The sequence below is a fragment of the Mus caroli genome, chromosome 18 (assembly GCF_900094665.2).
Source record: "Mus caroli chromosome 18, CAROLI_EIJ_v1.1, whole genome shotgun sequence".
Classification (NCBI taxonomy): Eukaryota; Metazoa; Chordata; class Mammalia; order Rodentia; family Muridae; genus Mus; species Mus caroli.
In genome coordinates, this window is record NC_034587.1 from 19,188,794 (window position 1) to 19,212,315 (window position 23,522).

The 23,522-nt window shown below is 37.3% G+C and overlaps 1 protein-coding gene across 1 annotated transcript in view; it reads right to left on the bottom strand.

Annotated features, from left to right (window-relative positions):
- LOC110285128 (coiled-coil domain-containing protein 178-like) overlaps positions 1 to 23,522 on the bottom strand; it is a 98,318-nt gene that overhangs the window by 24,533 nt on the left and 50,263 nt on the right. The window contains exons 11-13 of the mRNA XM_021151126.1: positions 18,661 to 18,881; positions 14,540 to 14,682; positions 6,885 to 7,038 (exon numbers count right to left, since the gene is read on the bottom strand). Coding sequence (XP_021006785.1) covers positions 6,885 to 7,038; positions 14,540 to 14,682; positions 18,661 to 18,881 — 518 coding nt within the window. The remainder of the gene's footprint in view (positions 1 to 6,884; positions 7,039 to 14,539; positions 14,683 to 18,660; positions 18,882 to 23,522) is intronic.

Here is a 23,522-nt window from a genome sequence, read left to right on the forward strand (position 1 = left end):
AGGACACATAATAAGAGGCAATATAGAAATGCCATTTTACATTTTATATATGTGGGCAGACATAAGAAATAGATATGAACTAATCAGTATTCCCAGAGCTCGTGTCTCTAGCTGCATATGTAGCAGAAGATGGCCTATTGGCCATCAGTGGGAAGAGAGGCCCCTTGGTCTTGCAATCTTTATATGCCCCAGGACAGGGGAACACAGGGCCAAGAAGTGGGAGTGGGTGGGTAAGGAAGCAGGGTGGGGGGAGGGTATAGGGGACTTTTGGGAAAGCATTTGAAATGTAAATGAAGAAAATATCTAATAAAAATGTGGGAAAAAAAGAAATAGATGGAAACCCTTCAAAGAAAAAATTAGCAACATATGCCTTTATCTTATAGATGACTCATTTGTACACTACATTTTGTGCGATAAAACTACATTGTTTTCATCATCCAAATATAAAATTGTCACTTGACTGTATGACATAATAGCTTTGTGTCTATAAATAATATCCTTACCTATCTAGATAGGCTTTCTAATCAGTAAATTGAAAGTTAAATTTACTTATGTTTTTATAAGTAAGTGGTTTTATCTGGAATATTTTGAGGTAAAATATGACATAAAATGGGCACAAATGTGTAGAAAATTTGCAGTCTTGGGGTTCCTATCTAATATAACAGATCATATATATAAAGATACCAATTAATAAATTACAAAGATAGCTGCTTCCTTATAAGAAAAATATTAATTTTTTTGGAAAATCTGTTTATATAGCAAATAAAATCATTTCTTTACCTGCATTCAATGCCAAAAGTAAATGATTTTAAGTGGTTTTCAGGATAGAGAGTTGGGTTCGAGTATAGAAAGGATATGAAAAGATCTTAGGGGATGAAGAAATCCACATGCATCCTTTCTTTTTTGCGGCAGATGGAGAGCATTGCAGATTATATAGTTGATCAAAGTGTAGCAAACAACTGATTTTAGATTTCTCAAAATGTGCAGGGCAGGGGACATCCCATAGTACCATGAAAGGACATTTGCTTCATGATAGTGTATGGGAGTGAAGCTGCTCCCAGGAAATGTCAAAAATAAAGTCAACTAAGCAAGACCATCATAAAAATACAAGTTGACATGCTAACATGGATGGTGAAAACGTATGACCCTTAGATAAAGAACTATAGGCTGATGATAGAGGCAGAATCAATCTTCTCTGTGGATGAGCCAAACCTAAGCAGTCAGCCCTAACAAACACTGAGCAACATTAACTTATGTATTAGCAAGCTTTACATGTGATGTGTGTGTGCGCATGTGTGCATGTGTGTGTATGTATAATGTACACCACATATATATGCATATATATATATATATATATATATATATATATATATGCTTAAGTAAGAAGTCATGATTCTGAGGGACATGGAGAGGCGGTAGCTGAAAGAGGAGGGTAGGGTAGAAAAGATGTGATTATAGAAAAAATAAAAAATGGATTATATAGGTATATGAAAGTATTGAAAATATATGATAACTTATAAAATAAGAATAAGGAACTAATAGCCTAATTTCACATTTAAAAATTTGATCATAAAATTAGAAACTTCTTAATCAGTTCAATGGTATTTGATTTATTTGATATTATTTGTAGAAAAGAAATGGAGAGCCATGTTTGCATATATTAAGGACTAAGAATGGCAGAGGCTGGAGAAAAATCTATGTCAGTGATTAAACTGGGGGCAATCTAGGCTTTAAAATCAGGAAATGAATTCTCTGTGAACCCATATGAGCAATTAGGCAGTACAAAACTCATCTCTTTCTTGAGCTGGAGATGTCAGTTGCATACCAAAGACAAGGCTAGACGACAATGCACATCCCTGCGTTTAACAGAGTACTGGATATGTGCTCCTGAAAATGTAGCTTAATTTTATCATGCTCTCATCTTCCCTGGAACATATGCTAGTCCAAACAATTTCTATAATTGAAAACTCCTAGGAACCTTTTAAATGCTTTTATGATTTCCTGTCATAAATAATATTGTGTTATTACAACAAATTAAGGAGGCATAGGATTGCCAATTTAAAGATGATGTATGAAGAAAAAATTATAGGCTTTGCAAATAATTTCTTCTTTGAAAATATCTTGTCAATGGGTGTCATTTTACAGATGACAAATTGAACCATCATCAACAAATTACATAAAAGTTTTAAGTATTGACTAATAATATATCATCTGTTGACTGCTACTCTTCCCAGGTGCTTATACTTATACCTTGAAATGAATTACATATTTTAGAAATGCCTTAGTTACAGATTCCACTGCTGGGATAAAAAAAATACCAAAAGCAACCTGGTGAAGGAAGAGTTTATTTCATCTTGAAGCTCTCACACTCCATTATTGAGGAAAGTCAGGGCAATAACTCAATCCAGGAACCTAGAGGTAGGTACTGAGGTATGCTATTTTCTCTTCATGTCTTGCTCAGCCTGCTTTTCCATAGCACACACAATCACTAGCCCAGGGCTGGTAGAGTTCACAAAAAGTCAGAGCCTCACACATCAATCAATAAAGAAAACGGTCTACAAACTTGCCAATAGGTCTTTCTGCTAGGGGTATTTTCTCAAATGAGGCTTCCTGTTTCAAAGCAATTCTAGCTCATGTCAAGAAGGCAAAACTTGCCATCACAATTGATCTGTTGTTGACCTGACATCACTAGTCAACTAGGATATTTCCTTTTCCACTTGTATGGCATGCCAATATCAATATTTCAATATAAAACATAAATAACTTTAAGAGTCCTACAGTCTTTAAATTTCAGCTTCTTTAAATGATCATAAGGTCTTTCAAAATCCAAACCTATTTAAAATACTCTAAGAATCTTTAAAATATTTACAATCTATCTAAAACTCCAAAGGCATTTTAAATGATCCAGGTCTTTCAAATGTAGGCTCCTGGAAAGAAAGAAAGAAAGAAAGAAAGAAAGAAAGAAAGAAAGAAAGAAAGAAAGAAAGAAAGAAAGAAAGAAAGAAAGAAAGAGAGAGAGAGAGAGANAAAGAAAGAAAGAAAGAAAGAAAGAAAGAAAGAAAGAAAGAAAGAAAGAAAGAGAGAGAGAGAGAGAGAGAGAGAGAGAAAGAAAGAAAAGAAAAGAAGGAAGGAAGGAAGGAAGGAAGGAAGGAAGGAAGGAAAAAGAAAAACAAGAATAAGAAAAAGTAAAAAAACAACCAATTAAACAGTTTTTCTTCATTAAAAAAACCCAGCAAACTATCATAATCAAAGCAAAGCACAAAACAAGCATATAAGAATTTAACAGTGTAAAGATTCAGGAACCCCTGGCTGATTTTTAAAGGTCCAAAGCCTCTACTCCCCGCCCCCCCCAAGCTCAGGCTTGTTCCAGTCCATGGATGATGCTGTTGTCTTTGGTGGTTGCTGCATGGACCTGACATCTCCAATATGCTGAGGTTTCTATCCTAGCTTCACCATTGTCCCTCCTGGGTTCTTTTAGGGACTCTGACTATGCTACATGATACCAAATCCAAGCTTCTCTCCATGATCCCTTCTATTCCTGTGGTTTCTATAGCAACTGAGGCAGTTTCCCCACCAGTTGACTCTCCAGAGACAGCTATCCCTTTGTTGTCTCTGAGACCATATCCCTGGCACACCATGCCAAATCTCAACTTCTCTCCATGACCCTTTCCTCTTTCATGCTTTCAAAGCAAGTACCACTTGGGAGACTCTTTCTATATTACCAATCAGCTGTCAGCATTGTCTACCTCATTATAGCCTCCATGTGCTGACCTAGAGAATAAACTTTCCTAAATCTTAATCACAGTTGACTCTTCAGTCCCACCTATGTGGTACCTATTGTCCCAACAAAGCAAAGATTTTACTCTGGTGGTGATGGCTTCTTATTAGTCACAGCCTGGTCTTCAGCTCCAGAGGACCAGAAGCACAAATGCTTCTTTTACAGTATCACACAAATAGTCCTATTATGGTCTTTGCTTCTCTCTGAAACTTCACAAGTCAAATCTCCATCATCTGTGTCCCCCTCAAACTTACCCTAAAATCTTCCCAAACAACATACCAAGCTTTGAACTTGCAATGGCTTTTCTAGACCAAAGTTCTAAAGTCCCTCTATAATCTTCCCAAAATACATGGTCAGATCTGCCAAAGCAATACCCCAAAGACTGGCATCAATTTCTGTCTTAATTAGTGTTTCCATTGCTGCGTTAAAACATCATAACTGAAAGCAACTTGGGAAGGAAAGAATTTATTTCAACCACAGGGAGTGAATCTAAACCTCCAGTACCTATTACAGAAACCACTATGAAGATTCCTCAAGACAACTAAAGTAGAAATGCTGTATGATCCAACTATACCACTGTAAACAGTCTAAACACAAGGGAATCTAAGTCAATATACAAGAACAGACCTGTGTGTTGATGTTTATTTTGGCACAATTTACAATAGCCAAGTTTGAAGTCAGTCTAAATGCTCATCAATAGGTGAGTGCATCAAGCACCTTAGTAATACAGATCTGAAGAAAGAGAGAGACAGAGGCAGAGACAGAGAAAGAAAGATAGAGACAGAGCGAGATAGAGAATAAATGAGTTTTGAGTTTTACTTGGGCATAATTAAGAACCAAAAATCATAGCATTTGCAGGAATCTTGATGGAATTGTAGGTGATTATGTTAAGTAAAGCAGATCAAACTCAGAAATACACAAATATCATATTCCCAATCATGTGTGAAATCTACATGTCATATGTATATATCCAAGTCCTATATGCATGTACATACATATACATACACCCATATATATTTATATATACCTACAGGTACTATTCAGGTAAAGAAATTGAAGAGGGTGAGAAGAGGATAATTGAAGGTAATTGTGGCCAATGTACACGAAATACTTGTATGAAAATGTCATTAAGAAACACAACTTCGCCGGAAAATGGTGATGCATACCTTTAGTCCCAGTACTTGAAAGGCAGAGGCAGGCAGATTTCTGAGTTTGAGGCCAGCCTGGTCTACAGACTGAGTTCCAGGACAGCCAGGGCTACACAGAGAAACCCTATCTTGAAAATAAATAAATAAATACGTAAAAGAAAGAAGGAAAAAAAGAAAGAAAGGAAGGAAGGAAGGAAGGAAGGAAGGAAGGAAGGAAGGAAGGAAGGAAGGAAGAGAGAAAGAAACGACAGCAATCATAAACTAGTAAGGCAAAGGACACTGTCAATAGGACAAAATGGCAACTAACAGATTGGGAAAAGATCATTGCCAATCCTATATAGGATAGAGGGCTAATATCCAATATATACAAAGAACTCAGGAAGTTAGACTACAGAGAATCAAATAACCCTATTTAAATATGGGGTTCAGAGCTAAACAAAGAATTCTCAACTGAGGAAACTAGAATGGTCAAGAAGCTCCTAAAGAAATATTTAACATCCTTAGTCATCAGGGAAATGCAAATCAAAATAGCCCTGAGATTCCACCTGACAGCAGACAGAGAGGTTAAGATCAAAAACTCAGGTGACAGAAGATGCTGGCAAGGATGTGAAGAAAGAGAAATACTCCCCCATTGCTGGAGAGATTGCAAGCTCGTACAACCACTCTGGAAATCAGTCTTGTGGTTTCTCAGAAAATTGGGCATAGTATTACCTGAGGACCCAGCTATACCACTCCTGGGCATGTACCCAAAAGGTTCTCCAACATATAACAAGGACACATGCTTCACTATGTTCATAGAAGCCTTATTTATAAGAGCCAGAAGCTGGAAAGAACCCAGATATCTGTCCTTCAACAGAGGAATGGATCCAGAAAATGTAGTACACACTGGAGTACTACTCTGCTATCAAAAACAATGAACTTCTGAAATTCTTAGTCGAATGGATAGAATTAGAAAATATCATTGTGAGTGAGGTAACACAATCACAAAAGACCATACATGATATGGACTCACTGACAAGTGGATATTAGCCTAAAAGCTCAGAATACCCAACACACAATTCACAGACCACATGAAGCTCAAGAAAAGAAGACCAAAGTGTGGGTGCTTCGGTCCTTCTTAGAAAGAAGAACAAAATACTTAAAAGGGGAGAAAATAAGGAGACAAAATGTGGAGCAGAGACTGGAGGAAAGGCCATCCAGTGACTGCCCCACCTGGGGATCCATCCTGTATACAGTCACTAAACACAGACACTATTGTGGATGCCAAGAAGTGCCTGATGACAGGAGCCTGATAAAGCTGTCTTCTGAGAGTCTCTGCCAGTGCCTGACAAATACAGAGGTGGATGCTCACAGCCAACCATTGGACTGAGCATGGAGTCACCAATACAGAGTTAGAGAAAGGACTGAAGAAGCTGAAGGGGCTTGCAACCCTATAGGAAGAACAAGAATATCTACCAAACAAACCCACCTAGGGTTCCCAGGGACTAAGCCACCAACCAAGAAGTACACATGGAGAGACCCATGACTCCAGCCACATATGTAGCAGAGGATGGCCTTGTTGGGCATCCATGTGAGCAGATGCCCATGGTCCTGTGTAGACTTGAGACCCCAGTGTAGGGGAATTCGAGGGTGGGGAGGCAGGAGTGGGTAGATGTGTGGGGGAATACCCTCATAGAAGCAGGGGGAGAGGGTATGGGATAGGGGGTTTCCAGGGGGGGTGGTGAACCAGGAAGGGAGATAACATTTGAAATGTAAATAAAGAAAATATCCAATTAAAAATGCAAATTTTAATTACTAATGAAATAAGCGTCTCTTGAGTTGTCAAATCTCTTCTGCTATCCAACAGTATGAAACTATTACAGGTAGGAAATTGGCTGCTATACAATAATTGGAGGGGAAAATATGCTATTTCTAGCTCTAAACCATTTTGTAAGTATTTCAAAGCATGAAAAGCTCACTGTTTTCTTTAAATTCTCCAGTTCATTTGTTGTGCTCTGTGTTTCTCTCAGCACCTCGCTCATGGCTTCTTCATCACCTTCAATGTCCAAGTTCACAGTCTCAATTGAAGTTGTATAGTGGGCATCCAGAATGCTAAGCTTATCTAGTTCTTTCCTAAGATAAAAAGAAAGCTAATTTTTAATCACATTGAAAAGACAATTATATTTAAACCACTCTCTAACTTCTTAGGAATCAATGACATTTATCCTAAAATTCTCCCATCCCACAGCAGTTCTAAATTTCCTAAAATGCTCAGATATTAATTAAAGAGTGCATACAAAAGCAGACTAGTACTCTTGTTTCCCAAGAAAAAGAAGGAGAGAAAAGTATATATATATATATATATATACATAACCTCTTTGGGGAGTTTGTTTTGAATTGTCTTGTGGGAGATGTTGGATAATAAAGTGATGGAAAGCTACTGAGTATTTAAATGTAATCATTTTCACATCCATTAATCAGGAAAACGCAATAGGAAGAGTCAGTCACACACACATTCTCTCTCTGTTATTAAGAACTAGCATACAAGCATATTAACTTTAAATAGGATGGTATTGGCAGAGTATTGGGCACATAGAACAGTGAAACAGAACCTAGTAGATACAAACAGAGCCATGTAAATAGGACTTGATGAATCTTGACAATGTTTCACATGCCCTGTTGTGCCAGGATATGTTCATGAACCCCCAAAAGACCAAGGAGCCAAATTCTGATGTAATCACATTAGGGTCTCTTTATTCAAGTTGGATCTTAGGCCACACCATCGTCTCTGATGCAGGAGAATGAGAGAAAGCCTCAAGCCCAGACTCAGGCAAGCATTTATAGAGTCAAGAAGGGGGTATCTAGCCTGGTACATATCTGACTGGGGGTCTGCTATGGCCTTTAACATAATTGGCTGGTGCTGGGAGCCAAGCCATAAACTTAACTTCTGTTTTCCTCCTGACTGGTGGTTGTTAGGAAGTGAAGTGTCAAGAGGCAGACTCGTAACATGCAGGTACACATTTGTTGGGGAATAACCTAGAAACTGGTGTTAAAGACAGGTTTTGTTGGGGTATAAGCTAGAAACTGGTGCTAGACACAGGTATTGTTGGGGGGTAGCCTGGAAACTGGTGCTAGGCCTGTCAGTTAACTCGAGTTTAATCTTAGATCAGGTTCTCTAAAATGGAGTCTGGACCCAAAATATTTGGTCTCTCAGTCCTTTCACCAAAGCAGTGTGCCACAGGGTGCCAGATTACATGAATGCTCAAGAAGAAAAGCTAAGTCTGATTAAATCTCAAGTTTCATTCACCTAATTCTTCCAAATATAACATGTAACACTAGATACAATATGTTAGAAGAAAACCCTTTGCAATTTTAGCATTAGAACAGGAGGTTTCTCATGGCACCAGGCCTGTAAAACAGAATTAGCAAACTGAATTCTAACAAAATTTAAAACTTTTCCATGACAAAACACCCCCATAAAGGATAAAATGTTAAACCTTTTAAAATCATAAGATAGTTGCAATTTACATATCTAACTTTTAAAACTAAACTTGAATTCTCTATAAAAAAATTATCTATACCAGGCAGGGGAAAAAAAACACTTGAGTAGATATTTCATAAAAGAATTTACCATCGTGTCAGCACAAAATGTGCAAAAGAAATTTGAAATAAAACTTCAATGCTACAAAAAAATGCTAGAGAGGTTGAATTTTTTTAAACTGATCTCTTTTTGCTGGTATGGATGTTTAACGGTATCTCTACACTGTGCAGCTGATTGCAGGTTGTTTTTTTTTTTTTAACTAATACATACTTAGCACAGTCTGGCAATCATGTTCAGAGATGGGCATTCTATAGAAAAGAAAACTTAATTCCTGGCAACATGTGGTTGGTTAGGCAAACTCAATACATACCATGAAATCCCACTTAGTAATAAATTCCAAGGCATTCTTGGAATTCATCTGCTAAAGTGGATTAATCTTAATTGCAAAAGAAAAGCAAAAACAAAAACAAGAACCCAAAGGTTGCTTGTTCAGTGATGCATTTATATAACATGCCCAAATGATAAAGATTTGAGGATGGGGGGTCAGAAATAATAGAGATATAGAGATAGGCAGCATAGGAGATGATACCATTACACACTTGGATCAATGCAGTAGTTAGTGAATTTACACACAAGAAAATTACATGTAACTACACATGCAATCATATTCATCCATGTGAATCAGTGGATGTAAAAACATGGTGCATGGAAAACCTGGGCAGAGCCTGCTTTCTAATCTGATATCGTAGTTCCAATTTCTAAGATTGCCCCCATTGGAAGAAACTTGGAGAAGGGAATTGAGAACCATAGACTTCTGTGGTTCTGTAATTAGCTATAAAGAAAAATAAAGAAAACAAACATGTGGGGAAAATCACTGTATAACTTAGCATAGTTAAAACATCATAGTTATTAAGGAAGATTATTACTGGTCTGTCATTGAACAGCATTCTGCTCCAAATACACACACACACACACACACACACACACACACACACACACACACACATGCACATGCCAGGCACAGGAGGCATTGCTATTGGAAAAGTTGAAAGACAAAAGAAATTTAGTGTGAAATTTATATAAGTTATATCAGCAAATAACCTCAGCATTTAATAAATAAAGAAAACCATGAAAATAAGAGGTGACAAAACCTGACTAGATGACACTAATTTTAATTTTATTTATTGATTTAGTTGGGCAGTTAGTTTATATAGAGAGAAATGTAAAAGTAAAATAAATAAAACCTCAAAAACAAAGAGGACTGTAGAGATGCTTCATTGGTTAAGATAGTATGCTGTTTTTGCAGAGGAAATGGATGCAGCTTCTGGATGGTCCACAGCTGCCTATAAATACTACTCCAAGATCCATTGCTTCCTTTGGCCTTCTTGGGCACTTGAACATCTGTGGCACACATTCACACATAGACATAAATAAATCTTTAAGGTCTCAAGAACATAGGTGATCTTTAAAAGGACAGCACAAGTCACAGGAGGAACTCTCTTCCTAATGGAAAATTAAAATTCAGAGATTGCATGGTATTTTGTTTATTTAGGTTATATTATAAGTCTTATTTTATATACATAGGCATCTTCTACATTTATGTCTCTGTAATACTTGCATGCCCGTTTCCCACAAGAGCCAAAAAAAGGGCATACATTTCCCTGAATCAAAATTACAAAAAATTGTGAGTCACCATGTGGGTGCTGGGAATTGAGCTCAGGTTCCCTCAGGAAGAAAGTCAGTGGTCTTACTCTCTGAGCATCTCTACAGCCCCAATGTCTTATTTATATTAAAACCCTTTTCTTCCATAATCAACCTTAACTTGTCAAGATAACCTCATTGAAGCTGTTATTCTAAGAGATTTTTCAGCCAAGGAGGATTCTAGACAGAAAAAAAGGGGAAGAAATGGTTGTCAAGACTGTAAGTTTATTTTTAAATCCTTCTGTAAAATAAAATATTGAAAGTGTTCTCATAGGTCATAGAAACAAAACATTCTGCAATCAGCAAGCATTTAAGTGAATGGAAGTAGATAAATAGAGTAAACTTTTAATTATTTTTGTAATACCCAATACATCAATAGCATCCAATGTGTTTTGAATTTGATGATGTAAGCATATTACAAAGTAATAAAACAGAATTATCATCACCCAAAGAGAAGAAGGGAGAACAGAATGAAGATGAGTAACAACATGGAAGATGGTCCACTAAACAAAACAGGCCATATCGTTTATACTCAAGAGATGTACTAGTGATCTGTAAGTATATTCAGTGGCCCAGCTTTTAAAACATGCTGTCTATAACAGCATAAATATTTCTGTCAGTGACATGTTTTCTCGTGAGTCTAAAACAGAAATAACCCAACACATTGGAACTTGAAAAAATTTTCCGAACATTAATAAAGATAAAATGTAGTAAAATTACCTTTATAAATAAGCTTAAGGAAAAACAGAATTCTAAAAACCAGAAAGGGTGAATTGAGGTGACAAGAAACCAATCAATATCTCCAGATATCATAATCACTTTAAACTTGTATGAATCTGAGTATATACCATCAAATATATGAACTAAACATATAATGGAGTACCAAATATGAAGATTTACATGAGCTTATAGTGTGTGTGTGTGTGTGTGTGTGTGTGTGTGTGTGTAAACGCATACATCCATGTAAAGGCCAAAAGAGGACATCCAGTGTTTTTCTCTGTTACTCTCAGTCTTGAGATAGAATCTCACTGAACAAGAAGTTATCTTGGTTTTATCTAGATTTGTCTGCCTACCCACTGCTAGGGATATACAGACATAAAACATAAACAACCATCCAACTTCATACTTAGATTTTGGGGATTCAAATGCAGGTCCTAATGCTTACAGAAGAACTACTGTTACCCACTGAGCCATCTCCCTAGCTCTGGTGCCATATGACAGAATTTTATAATCTTTTATCAATATTTAACTGAAGGTATCAAGGAGCAGAAAAAAATAGTATTTTCTCTAATTGTCTTGGAAATAAGCAGCCTTAAGGAAAGGGAGGTAGGGGGACCCTCTAGAAAGTACCAGAGATCCGGGAGGCAAGACACTCTCAGAACTCATTGGGGGTGACCTTATCCAAAATGCCCAACATTGTTGAGAAGGAACTCAAAAAGTCCACCTCCAGTAGATAGACAAGGCCTCAAGTGGAAGGACAGGGCTACTAATCCAGAGTCAACATTCCTGACCCAGAATTGTTCCTATCAAAAAGAACTGCAGGGATATAAATGGAGAAGAGACTATAGAAAAGGAGGTCCAATGACTGGCCCAACCTGGGATCCATCTCATGGTGGGGGCACCAAGGCCTGACACTCGTATGCTATGAGGTGCTTACAGATGAGAGCCTCGGCATGGCTGTCCTTAGAGAGGCCCTACCAGCAGTTGACTGAAACAGTAGTAGATACTTACACCCGACCCTTGTGGTTGAATTAGGGTGAGAATTGAAGAAGCTAAAAGAAGCCACTGTAGTGGCTGTTCCTTGTTGTCAAGTTGACTATATCTGGAATGAACTACAATCCAGAATTGGAAGGCTCACCAATGATCCTAATCTGAAGGCTGGAGATATAAGTTTCTGACCTGGATCTTGGCATGGAGATCATCAGGCATAATGGCTATGGATTTCAGAAGATTAAGACTGGGAGATCTCTGAGTTCAAGTTCATCTGGGATTAAACCTTTAATCTGGGTCACATCTTCTGCTGGAGATCTACATATGGATATTGGAAGAAGGAAGATTTACTCTCTCCTTCACCTGCTTGTTTTGTGGGACTGAGCAACTGCTAGATCCTTGGACTTTCATTCACAGCTGCTGCTGACCATTGTTGGAAGTTGGACTATAGACTGTAAGTCACCAACAAATCCCCTTACTATATAGAGACTACCCATATGTTCTGTGACTCTAGAGAACACTGATCAATACAGACCCCATAGGAAGACAAGCATTCTCAACTGATCCAGACCCTAGAGAGCTCCCAGAGACTGAGCCACCAACCAGGAGCATACAAGGGTTGGTCAGATGTTCCTGGCACATATGCAGCAGAGGTCTACCTGGTCTGGCCTCAGTGAGAGAAGATGTGCTTAATCCTTGAGAGGCTTGAGGCATCAGAGAAGGGGGAAACCTGGTGGGGAGTGGAAGGAGTAACTTCATGGAGGCAAGGGTGAGGAGCAATGGGATGCGGAACTGAGGGTGGGGGTGAGAATTGAGGTGGGGGCAATGACAGGAATGTAAAGAAATGTCTACAACATAATTACTACACCTGAAGCTAAGGAAACATCACAGAAATAACTGGAATAACCTTTTTGAAAATTTCAGGTTAAGAATAAGCAGCCTTAAGGAAAGGGAGGTAGGGGGACCCTCTAGAAAGTACCAGAGATCCGGGAGGCAAGACACTCTCAGAACTCATTGGGGGTGACCTTATCCAAAATGCCCAACATTGTTGAGAAGGAACTCAAAAAGTCCACCTACAGTAGACAGACAATATATTGTTTAGGTCTTGATTTTATATATTATGAAAATTGATTTTACATGGTTCTAATAATAAATATTCCTCTTGAAATTTAAAAAGGGGTGGGGAAATCTGTTCAAAGTACACATTCATGTTCAATAGGACTGGGCTGAACGTGAGATTATGCATTTTGAACAATTACTTAGATAATACTAATGTTGATGTATAAAACTTAATCTTTATGATATGAAATGAGTTGGAGGCCAGCCTGGTCTACAGAGTGAGTTCCAGGAACACAATAAGGAACGAATGTGTTTTTTCCCAGTTAAATATGGCTAACTAAAAAGACTTGCATGCTAGTGACCATGTAGACAAAACTTAGCATTGGATTCCCTAGAACCGTAGTCACAGATGGTTGTACACCACAACCTAGGTGCTAGGAACTGAGTCTTAATCCTCTGCAAGAGCAGTAATTAATCTTAATCCCCAAACCCTTGCTCCAGTGGCTGTGGGAAAATATACCATTTTAGCAAATGGATGCTATCTAGATCATAAGATTTATACTAATTGTGCTCATTTGCATATATGCATTTGACTCTAGCTTCATAATGATTTTAACATTAAAATGGATTGTCTCTACTAAATTATGAATCAATTTAAACAAAGAAAAAAATCTTTGATGTCACTTTAAGCCAAAAGGAATTTTTAGTCAATGAAAGAAACCAGGAAGTGTTGGGTAGTCTTAGTCAATTTGGCCCAGATAGAATTGTTTTGGAAGATGGAACTTGAGACAATGTCCTGGCTAGAATTGCTTGTGGAAATGTCTGTGCTGCTTTATTTGGTGCAGTGGTGGTGGGTAGAGTGGGCTGAACTGATGACTGACATATGAGTCCCTAGTTACTGTTAGCAATGCCACCCAGGGACTGGCGGGCCTGAGTTCTATAAGAAAGCAGGCTGAACCAGCAAATGAACTATATACTCTTGTATGGCCTCTGTACCAGCTTCTCCATCCAAGTTCCTGCTCCAACTTTCTTGGATGATGCAATCTTAGCTGAAAGATAAAATTAAACCTTTATTTCCCAAATTGCATTTGCCTGTGATGTTTTATCACAGAAATAGAAACCCTGAAAAAGATAGGATGTATCAGAAGATAAGTTTCCTTTAGAAACTTAGAATATGCAAGGAGATAAACATCTCAGCTATTAATAAGAAGGAGAAGATCTATGCGTTTAAAATATTGTTCTATTAATAAGAAAATAATAACAAGTTGAAATATTAACATGGTTATAATTACTGCATTGATTCATAATGATTCATATATCATTAAAAAAATAAGGAAATCTCTTGCTTTCAGGTGACAGGGAGATACATTGCTTTTATGCTTTATCCTCATGAAATTTAGTGATACATATGAACACTTTAAAACTAAAATATACTGCTTTGCAGATTTACTAGATTTGTACATTAAATATTCAAATTTCAGTTGACATAAACTTGATGATAATATTGGCTCAAGCAACTTAAATTCTGAGCTTTTCAAAAGGTTTTGAGCAGTAGTATTTATTACAGTTTGGCTAACCTTTCATTTCTAGACACTATACATAGTATGTAGGGTGAATTCTTACTCGTAGGACGTTGCATTTAATAACTCTTCTCGAATTTCTCTCTCATTCTCTACTTTCATACTCTTAAGCTTTGTTTTTGCATCTTCACACTCATCCACAGACTCTTTAAGCTCTTCATGAATTGCTCTAAATTTTTCCATTACCTAGAAATAAAATATATGTTGCCCACATATTTAGGAATGATTAATTTAAAAAAATTCCAGTGTCACTCATACTTTAGGTTTAAAGTTATTAACATATATTTTCTTACTATAACCAATCCTCTAAATGTGTACAGCTAAGGAAATAGGGTTCTGTCTTCCTTTACCATGATTGAGAGTTCATTTTATTCTACAGAAGCATAAAAGTTACAGGTTTATGTGCTTGAGTTAAAATCATCTTTTAAATCACTGATGTTGATTTTTAATGTGCATTTATTATTTTGTTGCAAAAAGATGAAAATGTGGAGGTACAATGAAGATTAAAGTACTTGTACTTGTTTTAATCAGAAATAACCATTGTTATCTTCCTGTAGTAGTCCAAAATGTTTACTTTTAGTCATTAATGAAAACCATCAACACTTCTTAGCTGTCTCCAGCTCTCTGCGTGTTCTCCTATCCACCAATCTTGTCTGAATTGCACCACATGACAGTTGCTGCTCTTCCCCCTTTGCCAGGCAAATGGACAGACATTGTGCACAACTTATGAGCAAATTTGAGGAACACAAACCGCACTATGCTTGCAAAGGAACTTTACAAGCTTAAATATTTTCTTCAGATGCACTGCTAAAACCAGAATGTGCTGAGTCAGAGGGTAGGGCTTTCCTGAATGCTGGCTGGCAAATTATTCTCCAGGAAAAGAATAACAGCTTTAATTCTCACTAGCAGAGCATAAAAAGCATCTGTGTTCCAAGAAACTTGATCACTTGCACACTGTGAGCATGTGTGGTGCCTACCAGGCCAGAAGAGTTTCCTGGAGCTGTGGGTTCCAGGTAGATATGAGCCTTGATAGTGCAAAAGAGCAGTTCCAAGCAGCAAGTATTCTTAACCTCTGGCCCATCTCACAAGGATGGACTGGGAAGTTTTAAAACAAAATAAAGATATTTGCATGGAAAGGCCTTAGATGTGTCATTTCAGTTGTATTATGAGAAAATTATTTTATCATTTTAATTTTTTTGTATTTCATTTTATTATCTTGTCACTTTGGCAAAAGTAGTCTCTTTAGCACACATCATGTCCTGTGTAGTCATTTTCTCCCTCTTTTGTTTGAAATGGCTGCAGGGTTTCAGGGGTTAATATGAATTTTCAGGGGTTAATATGCTGTTTGTAAAAGTCTGTAATTTATGTCTTTATTATAATATCTGAATTAAAAGAACAAATCTTGCTGGGTAGACTTGCCTGGCCTCAGAAACTGGCCTCAGACTTGGCATTCTTCCAACCTCAGCACCAAGGTTATACAAGTTCCATTCTGGCTTTAGCATTTTAATTATGACAAATAAATCTCAAGAATCTTTTGATAAAAATCAGACCATTTTCTTTTATTTTGGTGACAATCTAAGTTATAGAATTACATTTCTTAATGTCAAGTAATTTCTAGTCTCCTAAAAGGATTTATGCATGAGATGGTTCATTATCATTTGCCTATTTTGATAAAGGACTATTTTGAACAAATTTTCCATCATATTTACAGATATATATTCTGTTAATAGGTTTTTTTCAAAAATTTCACAAGATTTTCTATTAAAATTATCAGCTTGAATTCATTTAAGGATGCCCTTCATTTTTGTAGATTGGGTGTTTAAAAATAATATGAAATGATTAGATGCTAATAGGCTAAGTCACACACATCCAACTACAGTACCACTAAATTCAAGATCAATTATGGTAGGTTTCTTTTGATAAATTTGTCCTTGGATCATTGCGCAATGTTTACTATGTAGTTTATTTTTCATAAGTTATACCATATTTTAGATAGTATATGCTTTTTAAATTAAATGTGATGTACCTTTTGTAATTTATGATTTTGGATTTATTTTCATCAAAACTCAGATAAGATAAAAAGAATGATGCCAAAGTATACAATTAATCAGTCTCGGGTATTTTTACAATGCAGGGTTTGTAATCCCTGTTAGGTTACACATGCAAGCATGCCAGCAGGGTAGAGCTTGCTAAGTTTTGGTAACTTCCTGTAGAGTGGTTAACTGAGTAGTTTTATCAGGTTCTAAAGCATGTGGACTGTTCTCTGCATGTCTGGGACAGACAAATGTGTGGTGGCAGAGAATGTGAGACTCGGGAATTTGTTTGGGTGTAGGCTTGATGTACTATTTGTGGAGAGAACTCAGCCAAACCCAAATATTATCTTATTCTAGATGCTCCAGTCACCCCTGTCTTCTATGTTGAGGTTTAATTATCTGCATGGACGTTGTTAATCTGGATCTTTCATTTTTGATGTACATCTCTACAGTAAGGAATTTCTGTATGCATAGTACATTCTGGATGTTCTGTTAGCCTCTGTTTTGATCCCTGTTATTTAATTCAGGTGAACACTAAGTTTATGGCTCACTTGTTCTTATTACATCACTTTGTAAAGGAAGAAGGCAAGGCACGAAGATTTACAAAAGTTTTTGAGATCTGGAAGCTTAGAGTAGGGATTCAAACACACAACACATGAGCTCCCATTCTAGGGCCTTCACTCTGAAAAGTTGGTCAGCCTGTTTCCTACAACCCTGTATGCTTCTGCTTTTCTCTAACTAGAGCTATCATCTTTAGATAACAGTGAAGCATAATGTCTTAGGGTTTCTTGGAAGCAAAATCAGACCAGGAAAACAGGGATGTAATCCAGCTGACACATTATCAAACTGGAAGGGTATAGGAAGGACCACTATTCTCCAAAGGGAAAAATGAGGCTTCAGCAGAAGCATTACTCCAGGGAAGTTTTCAGAGGAACTCTGGAGAACAGTGGAGTATTAGCTAATGGAATGGATCCTGTCTACTACTCATTAATCACTAGGCATACAGCTGAGGAAAGTTAACATGTACACTGAAAGAAGAACACTGGTGTGGACTTATTATGTATTGGCAAGCTGCAGTTTTGTCAATACATACTAGAAAAGAAACTCAGATGCCAGAAACACACACACACACACACACACACACACACACACAGAGAGAGAGAGAGAGAGAGAGAGAGAGAGAGAGAACATTAAAAAATGAATTGTTTGATATGTGTGTGTGTGTGTGTGTGTGTGTGATGGAATACAGAACTAAAATAAACTAAATTTGTATCTATGAAGAGTAGTTTAATTAAATTAAAATAATGTAGGGGGTTGGAGAAATAGAACAGTGGAAAAGAACAGTGACCAGTCCTGCAGAGAAGCCTGGCTTGGTCTCAAGGACCCACATCCAGGAGCTCACAACCACCCTTAACCCTTGAGAGCCGACACCATTTTCTAGCCTCCACACATGCCTGAATGCACATGGTACACCTACAGACCACCAGGCACACACACATTAACATAAAAGTTCCAAAAAAAATCTGTTACTTTAAAAATGAAGATGCAGAGACTTACATAGTCAAAGTATAGTAGTATTGTGTAATCCAAAGGTGTAATATTGTTACATCGTTTAAATGAATGAATGAAATTTATACTAGTTATTATTATTATTATTATGAGGATGGTAGATTGTATAAAATGGCTGTGTGGTAAACCTGGAAGGGATTGTCTTATTTACTTAAAAATGATCAAACACTATTATGAGGTAAGTTTCTTATTTGCGTAGCAGATGCAAATAAACTATTTCTCTATAAAATGTTTCCACAATGTGATTTGTATCATATAATCATTTGAAGTACCATTAGGTTTGCAATTTTCATCAATGATCACATTGTTGATATGTTCTACTTGCTTTCTCCCTCTGCCAAACTATGATTTAAAAATAAAAAGGCTGTTTTTGCCTCTATAACTTTAATGAGTTAACTGAATATTATTAAATGCCCTAGGTATATAGATATGTCTCAAAGATAATGTCTAAATGAATACCAATAAGTTATCATTGAACAGCTTATTGGAGAAATAAACTACAGATCAACTTTCTTAAAGTAGAAATATTTTGGAACAACCAAGAAGATACAAATTCTCTTACCTCAAACTTTTTATGGTAACGCTCTTTCAGACATCTTATCTCCTGCTTGCGCTTTTTCTCCAGCAGGACACTATGAGAAGCCATGTAGTCTATGTCCACCTGGAGCTTCGCATTGGCTTTTTCCAGCCTCTCCTTCTGCTCCTGCAGATGCTCCACCTTAAGGGCAATGTCTTTAAGATAGCTATGCAGCTCTGCATTAATTTTGGAGAAGTTCTCGTGTTCTGAAAGTAAATTAATGAGAGCAACACCAAGCCGAGAGCTGGCATCAGACAGTCCAGAAAGAAATGCTTGATAGTATACAGAAACTACTTTAGCTTTAGAAATTATTCATCTATGAATCTTAAAAAGGGTTATTCAAATATTGAACTGTAAAACATTGTTTCCTTCATTTATCAACAAAAAGACTAAAGCATGGTTTATTAGTTGATAATCTTTAGTATAAATTCAAATTATTACCATCAACAAACAAACTGATTATTTTACAAGCACGCATATACACATTTTATGTAACGTGCTAACATGAAAATTAATTTGAAAGAGTAGAGGCCTTCCAGAAATACATAAAACTAAAATGATAAAATCGTACTTACAAGTGTCTAAATGAGAGGGAAGCCACAATTCTTACTTAGAGTGCTCTAGTTATAGAAAAAAATGCCAAAAACCACAACTGATAATTATTATAAGATTGATTTACAAAAAAATAAATAATGAAATAATTAACATATAAAATGAATTTATACAGGCTTGGGGATATAGCTGAGTTTAGAAAGTGTTTGACAGCATCCACAGTACTCTGAATTAGACACCCAGCACCAACAGGCAGAGCTATTCTTTGCTCACCTGCAATCCTAGTACTAAAGACAGATAATCTTTAGTATAAATCCAACTTATTACCATAAACAAAAACCTGATCATTTTACACACACACACACACACACACACACACAGAGGCATTTTTTGAAATTGTGAGAGGTACAGGCAGAAACATCAAGGTCAATTTTAGCTACCCAGGAGTTCATTCAAGGCCAGCCTGGAATATATGAGACCCTGTTAATAAATAAATGTATGAATGAATGAATGAATGAATGAATACAGAAATCTTGAAAAGAATACACCCATAATAAAAATACAATGTGAAAAAAATATATATATCAAGAGAGACCCATGGAAAGATAATAAGAAGGAAAAAATCCTTCTAAGTTTGAAAACATGTGTAAACATTACCTGTTTGAATAAAAATTTTTGAAGTTTTAGACATGGAAATTACTTCTAATTATTTTATATATTAATATACACTTAGACATTTATAAGGAAATTACAGAAGAGGACCTCCTCGTTCTTTCTATTACAACTTCCTAATGCTAAAGTCATCTTGCATTTTTAGAACAAAACAAAATTGATTTTTTAATAATCTAAAGTAAGTTTTCTTATGAGTTTTGATGACATCATTAAGTATTTTTGTGCCTTAATTTCATGGGTTAGGCCTGTAGGTTTTTTTCACATTTATACTGACTCTCCCTACTATGCTGTACAGTTTAAAGTACCTTCTTATATCGGTTATGGATTCTGTTTATTTGGAATTTTGTAGACATCTGCAATTACACTTACAAAAACATACATAGGGTTATGTTTCATACTCATATATATTTTGCATTGAGACATTTTAGTTATTGAGTCAAATTCTTTCTGTTAATGTCTAGAGAAATATTTTGATTATCTATTTATTTACTGATACTTCTTTTTCTATAAATATTCATAGATGGTGAAATATTACTCTCAGAAATGATTTCTGAATGTTTTAATTATCAGTAATCAGAGTCACAGACTGGATGTAGTGCTGCGCACCTGTTATCCCAGTGTGGAGGAGAAGGAGGAGGAAAGACCTTGAGAACCACAACACAGCCTGGACTACACAGTAAGAGTCTGTATTAAAAACAAAATAAGGAAGAAAAAGAAGAGGGAGAGGGGAGAGAATGGAATAAGGAGGGATGAGGAGAAAGAAGAGGGGGAGGGGAAAGACAGGGAGGAAGAAGAGGAAGAGGGGGAAAAGAGGAGATAAAAGGGGGGAAGAGGTGGTGATGGTTAGGTCCATGACTATATTTTTTATCTAATTTTTTCTTTTATTGAAAATAGATTTATTTTTTTCACACAATATATTGCAATTATGGTTTTCCATCCCTCTACTTCTCCTAGTTTCTTCCCACTTACCCTCCCACTCAAATCTTCTCCCTTTCTGACTTTTATTGTGAAACAAATAGTTTTCTTTTTAAAAAATTTTATTAGATCTTTTCTTGATTTACATTTCATATGTTATCCCCTTTCGTAGTTTCCCCTCCGAAAATCACCTATCCCCTCTCCCCTCCCCCTGCTCCCCATCCCCACCCACGCCCATTCCTGGCCCTGGCATTCCCTATACTGGGGCCTAGAGCCCTCACAGGACCAAGGGCCTCTCCTCCCATTGATGACTAACTAGGCCATCCTCTGCTACATATACAGCTAGAGCCACAAGTTCCACCATGTGTTTTCTTTGATTGGTGGTATAGTTCCAAGGAGCTCTGGGGATACTGGTTAGTTCATATTGATGTTCCTCCTATGGGGCTTCAGACCCCTTCAGCTCCTTGGGTACTTTCTCTAGCTCCTTCATTGGGGACCTTGTGCTTCGTCCAATGGATGATTGTGAGCATCCACTTCTGTATTTTCCAGGCACTGGCAGAGTCTTCTAAGGGATAATAATAAAATATGACCCAATAAGTTAAATAAAACAAAAATTATTACATTGGAATTGGAGAAGTCAAATAAATAAAGAAAAATCAGAGACCCACATTTTGGCACATTCAGGAATTCCATAAATCACTAAACTGGGAGCCATACCATATATGAGAAGGATCCTGTGCAGACCTCTACAGGTTCTATGCATTCTTCCTCCATCTCTGTGAGTTCATATGAGCTTTGGTTGATTTACAACTCATTGAAAATGGAGAGCCTTCACCCTGAGTTCTAGCATCTTTGGTACAAGAATGTACTTTGCATGCTACAAAAAGTGAATTATAAACACCAAACCAAAGACAACCCTTCTGATGTACAATGCTGCCCTTCATGTAAGGTATGTTAGGGCAACGATGAAGTAGCCTGAGAAGGCTTGGTTTCTATGTTGACCACTCAGGGGTGATCAAAGAATCCATGGCCGTAGTTAGAAAGAGACTACAAGACAGACCCTACTGATCCTACTGATGTTATTTTTTGACTTGTAGTCCCTGTACAGTGAATGCTTTAGTTAGGTATGTTAAGGAATGGATTTATTAAACTTCTCAAGGATTCAAGATGGCCTACAACTGAAGGGGCAGGGGAAGGTGGGGGTTGGGAGGTTTCAGAAGGCTAGGCTGACTCCATGACAGGCTTCAGATTGGCAGTTAAGGAGATTAGGCCTAAGAACTGGGCAAATCCAGGCAAGCCCAGGCAAATAAACAAACAAACAACAAAAAACAACAACAAAAGCACAAACAAACAAACAAACAAACCAGGATTTTTCAGCAACACTTTCCAGCCACCATGCCCAATAATGATTCTGGAATGCCTAGAGACAGAGTAAAACAAAACCTACCTACCCCAGAATGCCTCTAATGTGCTTTAAATCAGGCCTGCAAACTCACTTGGTTGTCTCTCTATCTTGGTAATGAGAGACACCAATATGCTGGGCTTCTGCAGAATAAAACACCCTTCATGAGTCCATGGTATCATTCTTCAGCAAAGCATTGTCCCTTACAATCAAACAATATCTGATTTGACCTAAGGCCCACTCCATGAAATAAAAGCCACATTTGATCCTACTTGGGTGACTAAGAACAATTCAAGGACTAGGGTAAATCAAAATATTACTTGTATATAAAAAAGTAGCAATACAATGGCTCCTAATAACATTTCTGCTGTGCTTATAGATGAGTCATCACCAGGGAAGCTTCCTCCTACAGCACATGGGAATAAATACAAGTATCTCTAGCCAGACATTTTATGCAGAGTGATCGAACATGGAACACTCAGCCTTAAGTGGGATATCTCCATCAAATACCTTTCTTCAGGGCCCAGGGAATCCTGTGGAAAATGAGGCAGAAAGATTATCATAGCCAGAGGGGACAGAGGACACTAAGAAACCATGCGTGTGAATTTTTTATTTGATTCCTTTATATTTTGGTTTTGATTAATCTTGTCACTGCTTTTCTGTTGGAAGACCCTACTATTAAGGTCACAGTCCACAATATCCAAATAAAGCTCTCTGAGCTGGGTACAAAATGGAGGACTCGATTTCTCAGAGGTACTTCCTCTTTGCTGTCTGAACTTATCTGGAGAGCACAAGTACCTGGTCTTATCTAGACGATGACCCTGCACAAAGATTCCTGCAAGTGCTGCATGATTCAGCCCTTCCCACCATATGATATTTAGGTGTGGGGTATTGGGCTATGCACAGACAGACTGGTCTCCAGTCGAGCTAAGGTCTGAACCCCGGAAGGGTGGTAATTCACCTACATGACACTGTAGGCATTCTCTTATGCTCCTGGAACTCTGGCTCCTGCCTAAGTTACTGCCCCCCACAGCCCCCACAAGAGAAGCATGGCTAGAAGTCACATAGGCAATGTCCCAAACTTCTGACCTTTAGACTAAACTCCTCCCCAGTTACCTAGCAACAGTAAGATAAGACAGCATACTTTAAAAGGAGCTGTTTGGCCTCTCCTCGCTCTCTTATTTCTCTCACTCCTCTCTCTGTCTTCTCCTCTCCTCTCTCCTCTCTCTTCCTCTTATTCTCTAGCCTTCTCTTTCTCTCTCTCTCTCTCTCTCTCTCTCTCTCTCTCTCTCTCTCTCTCTCTCTC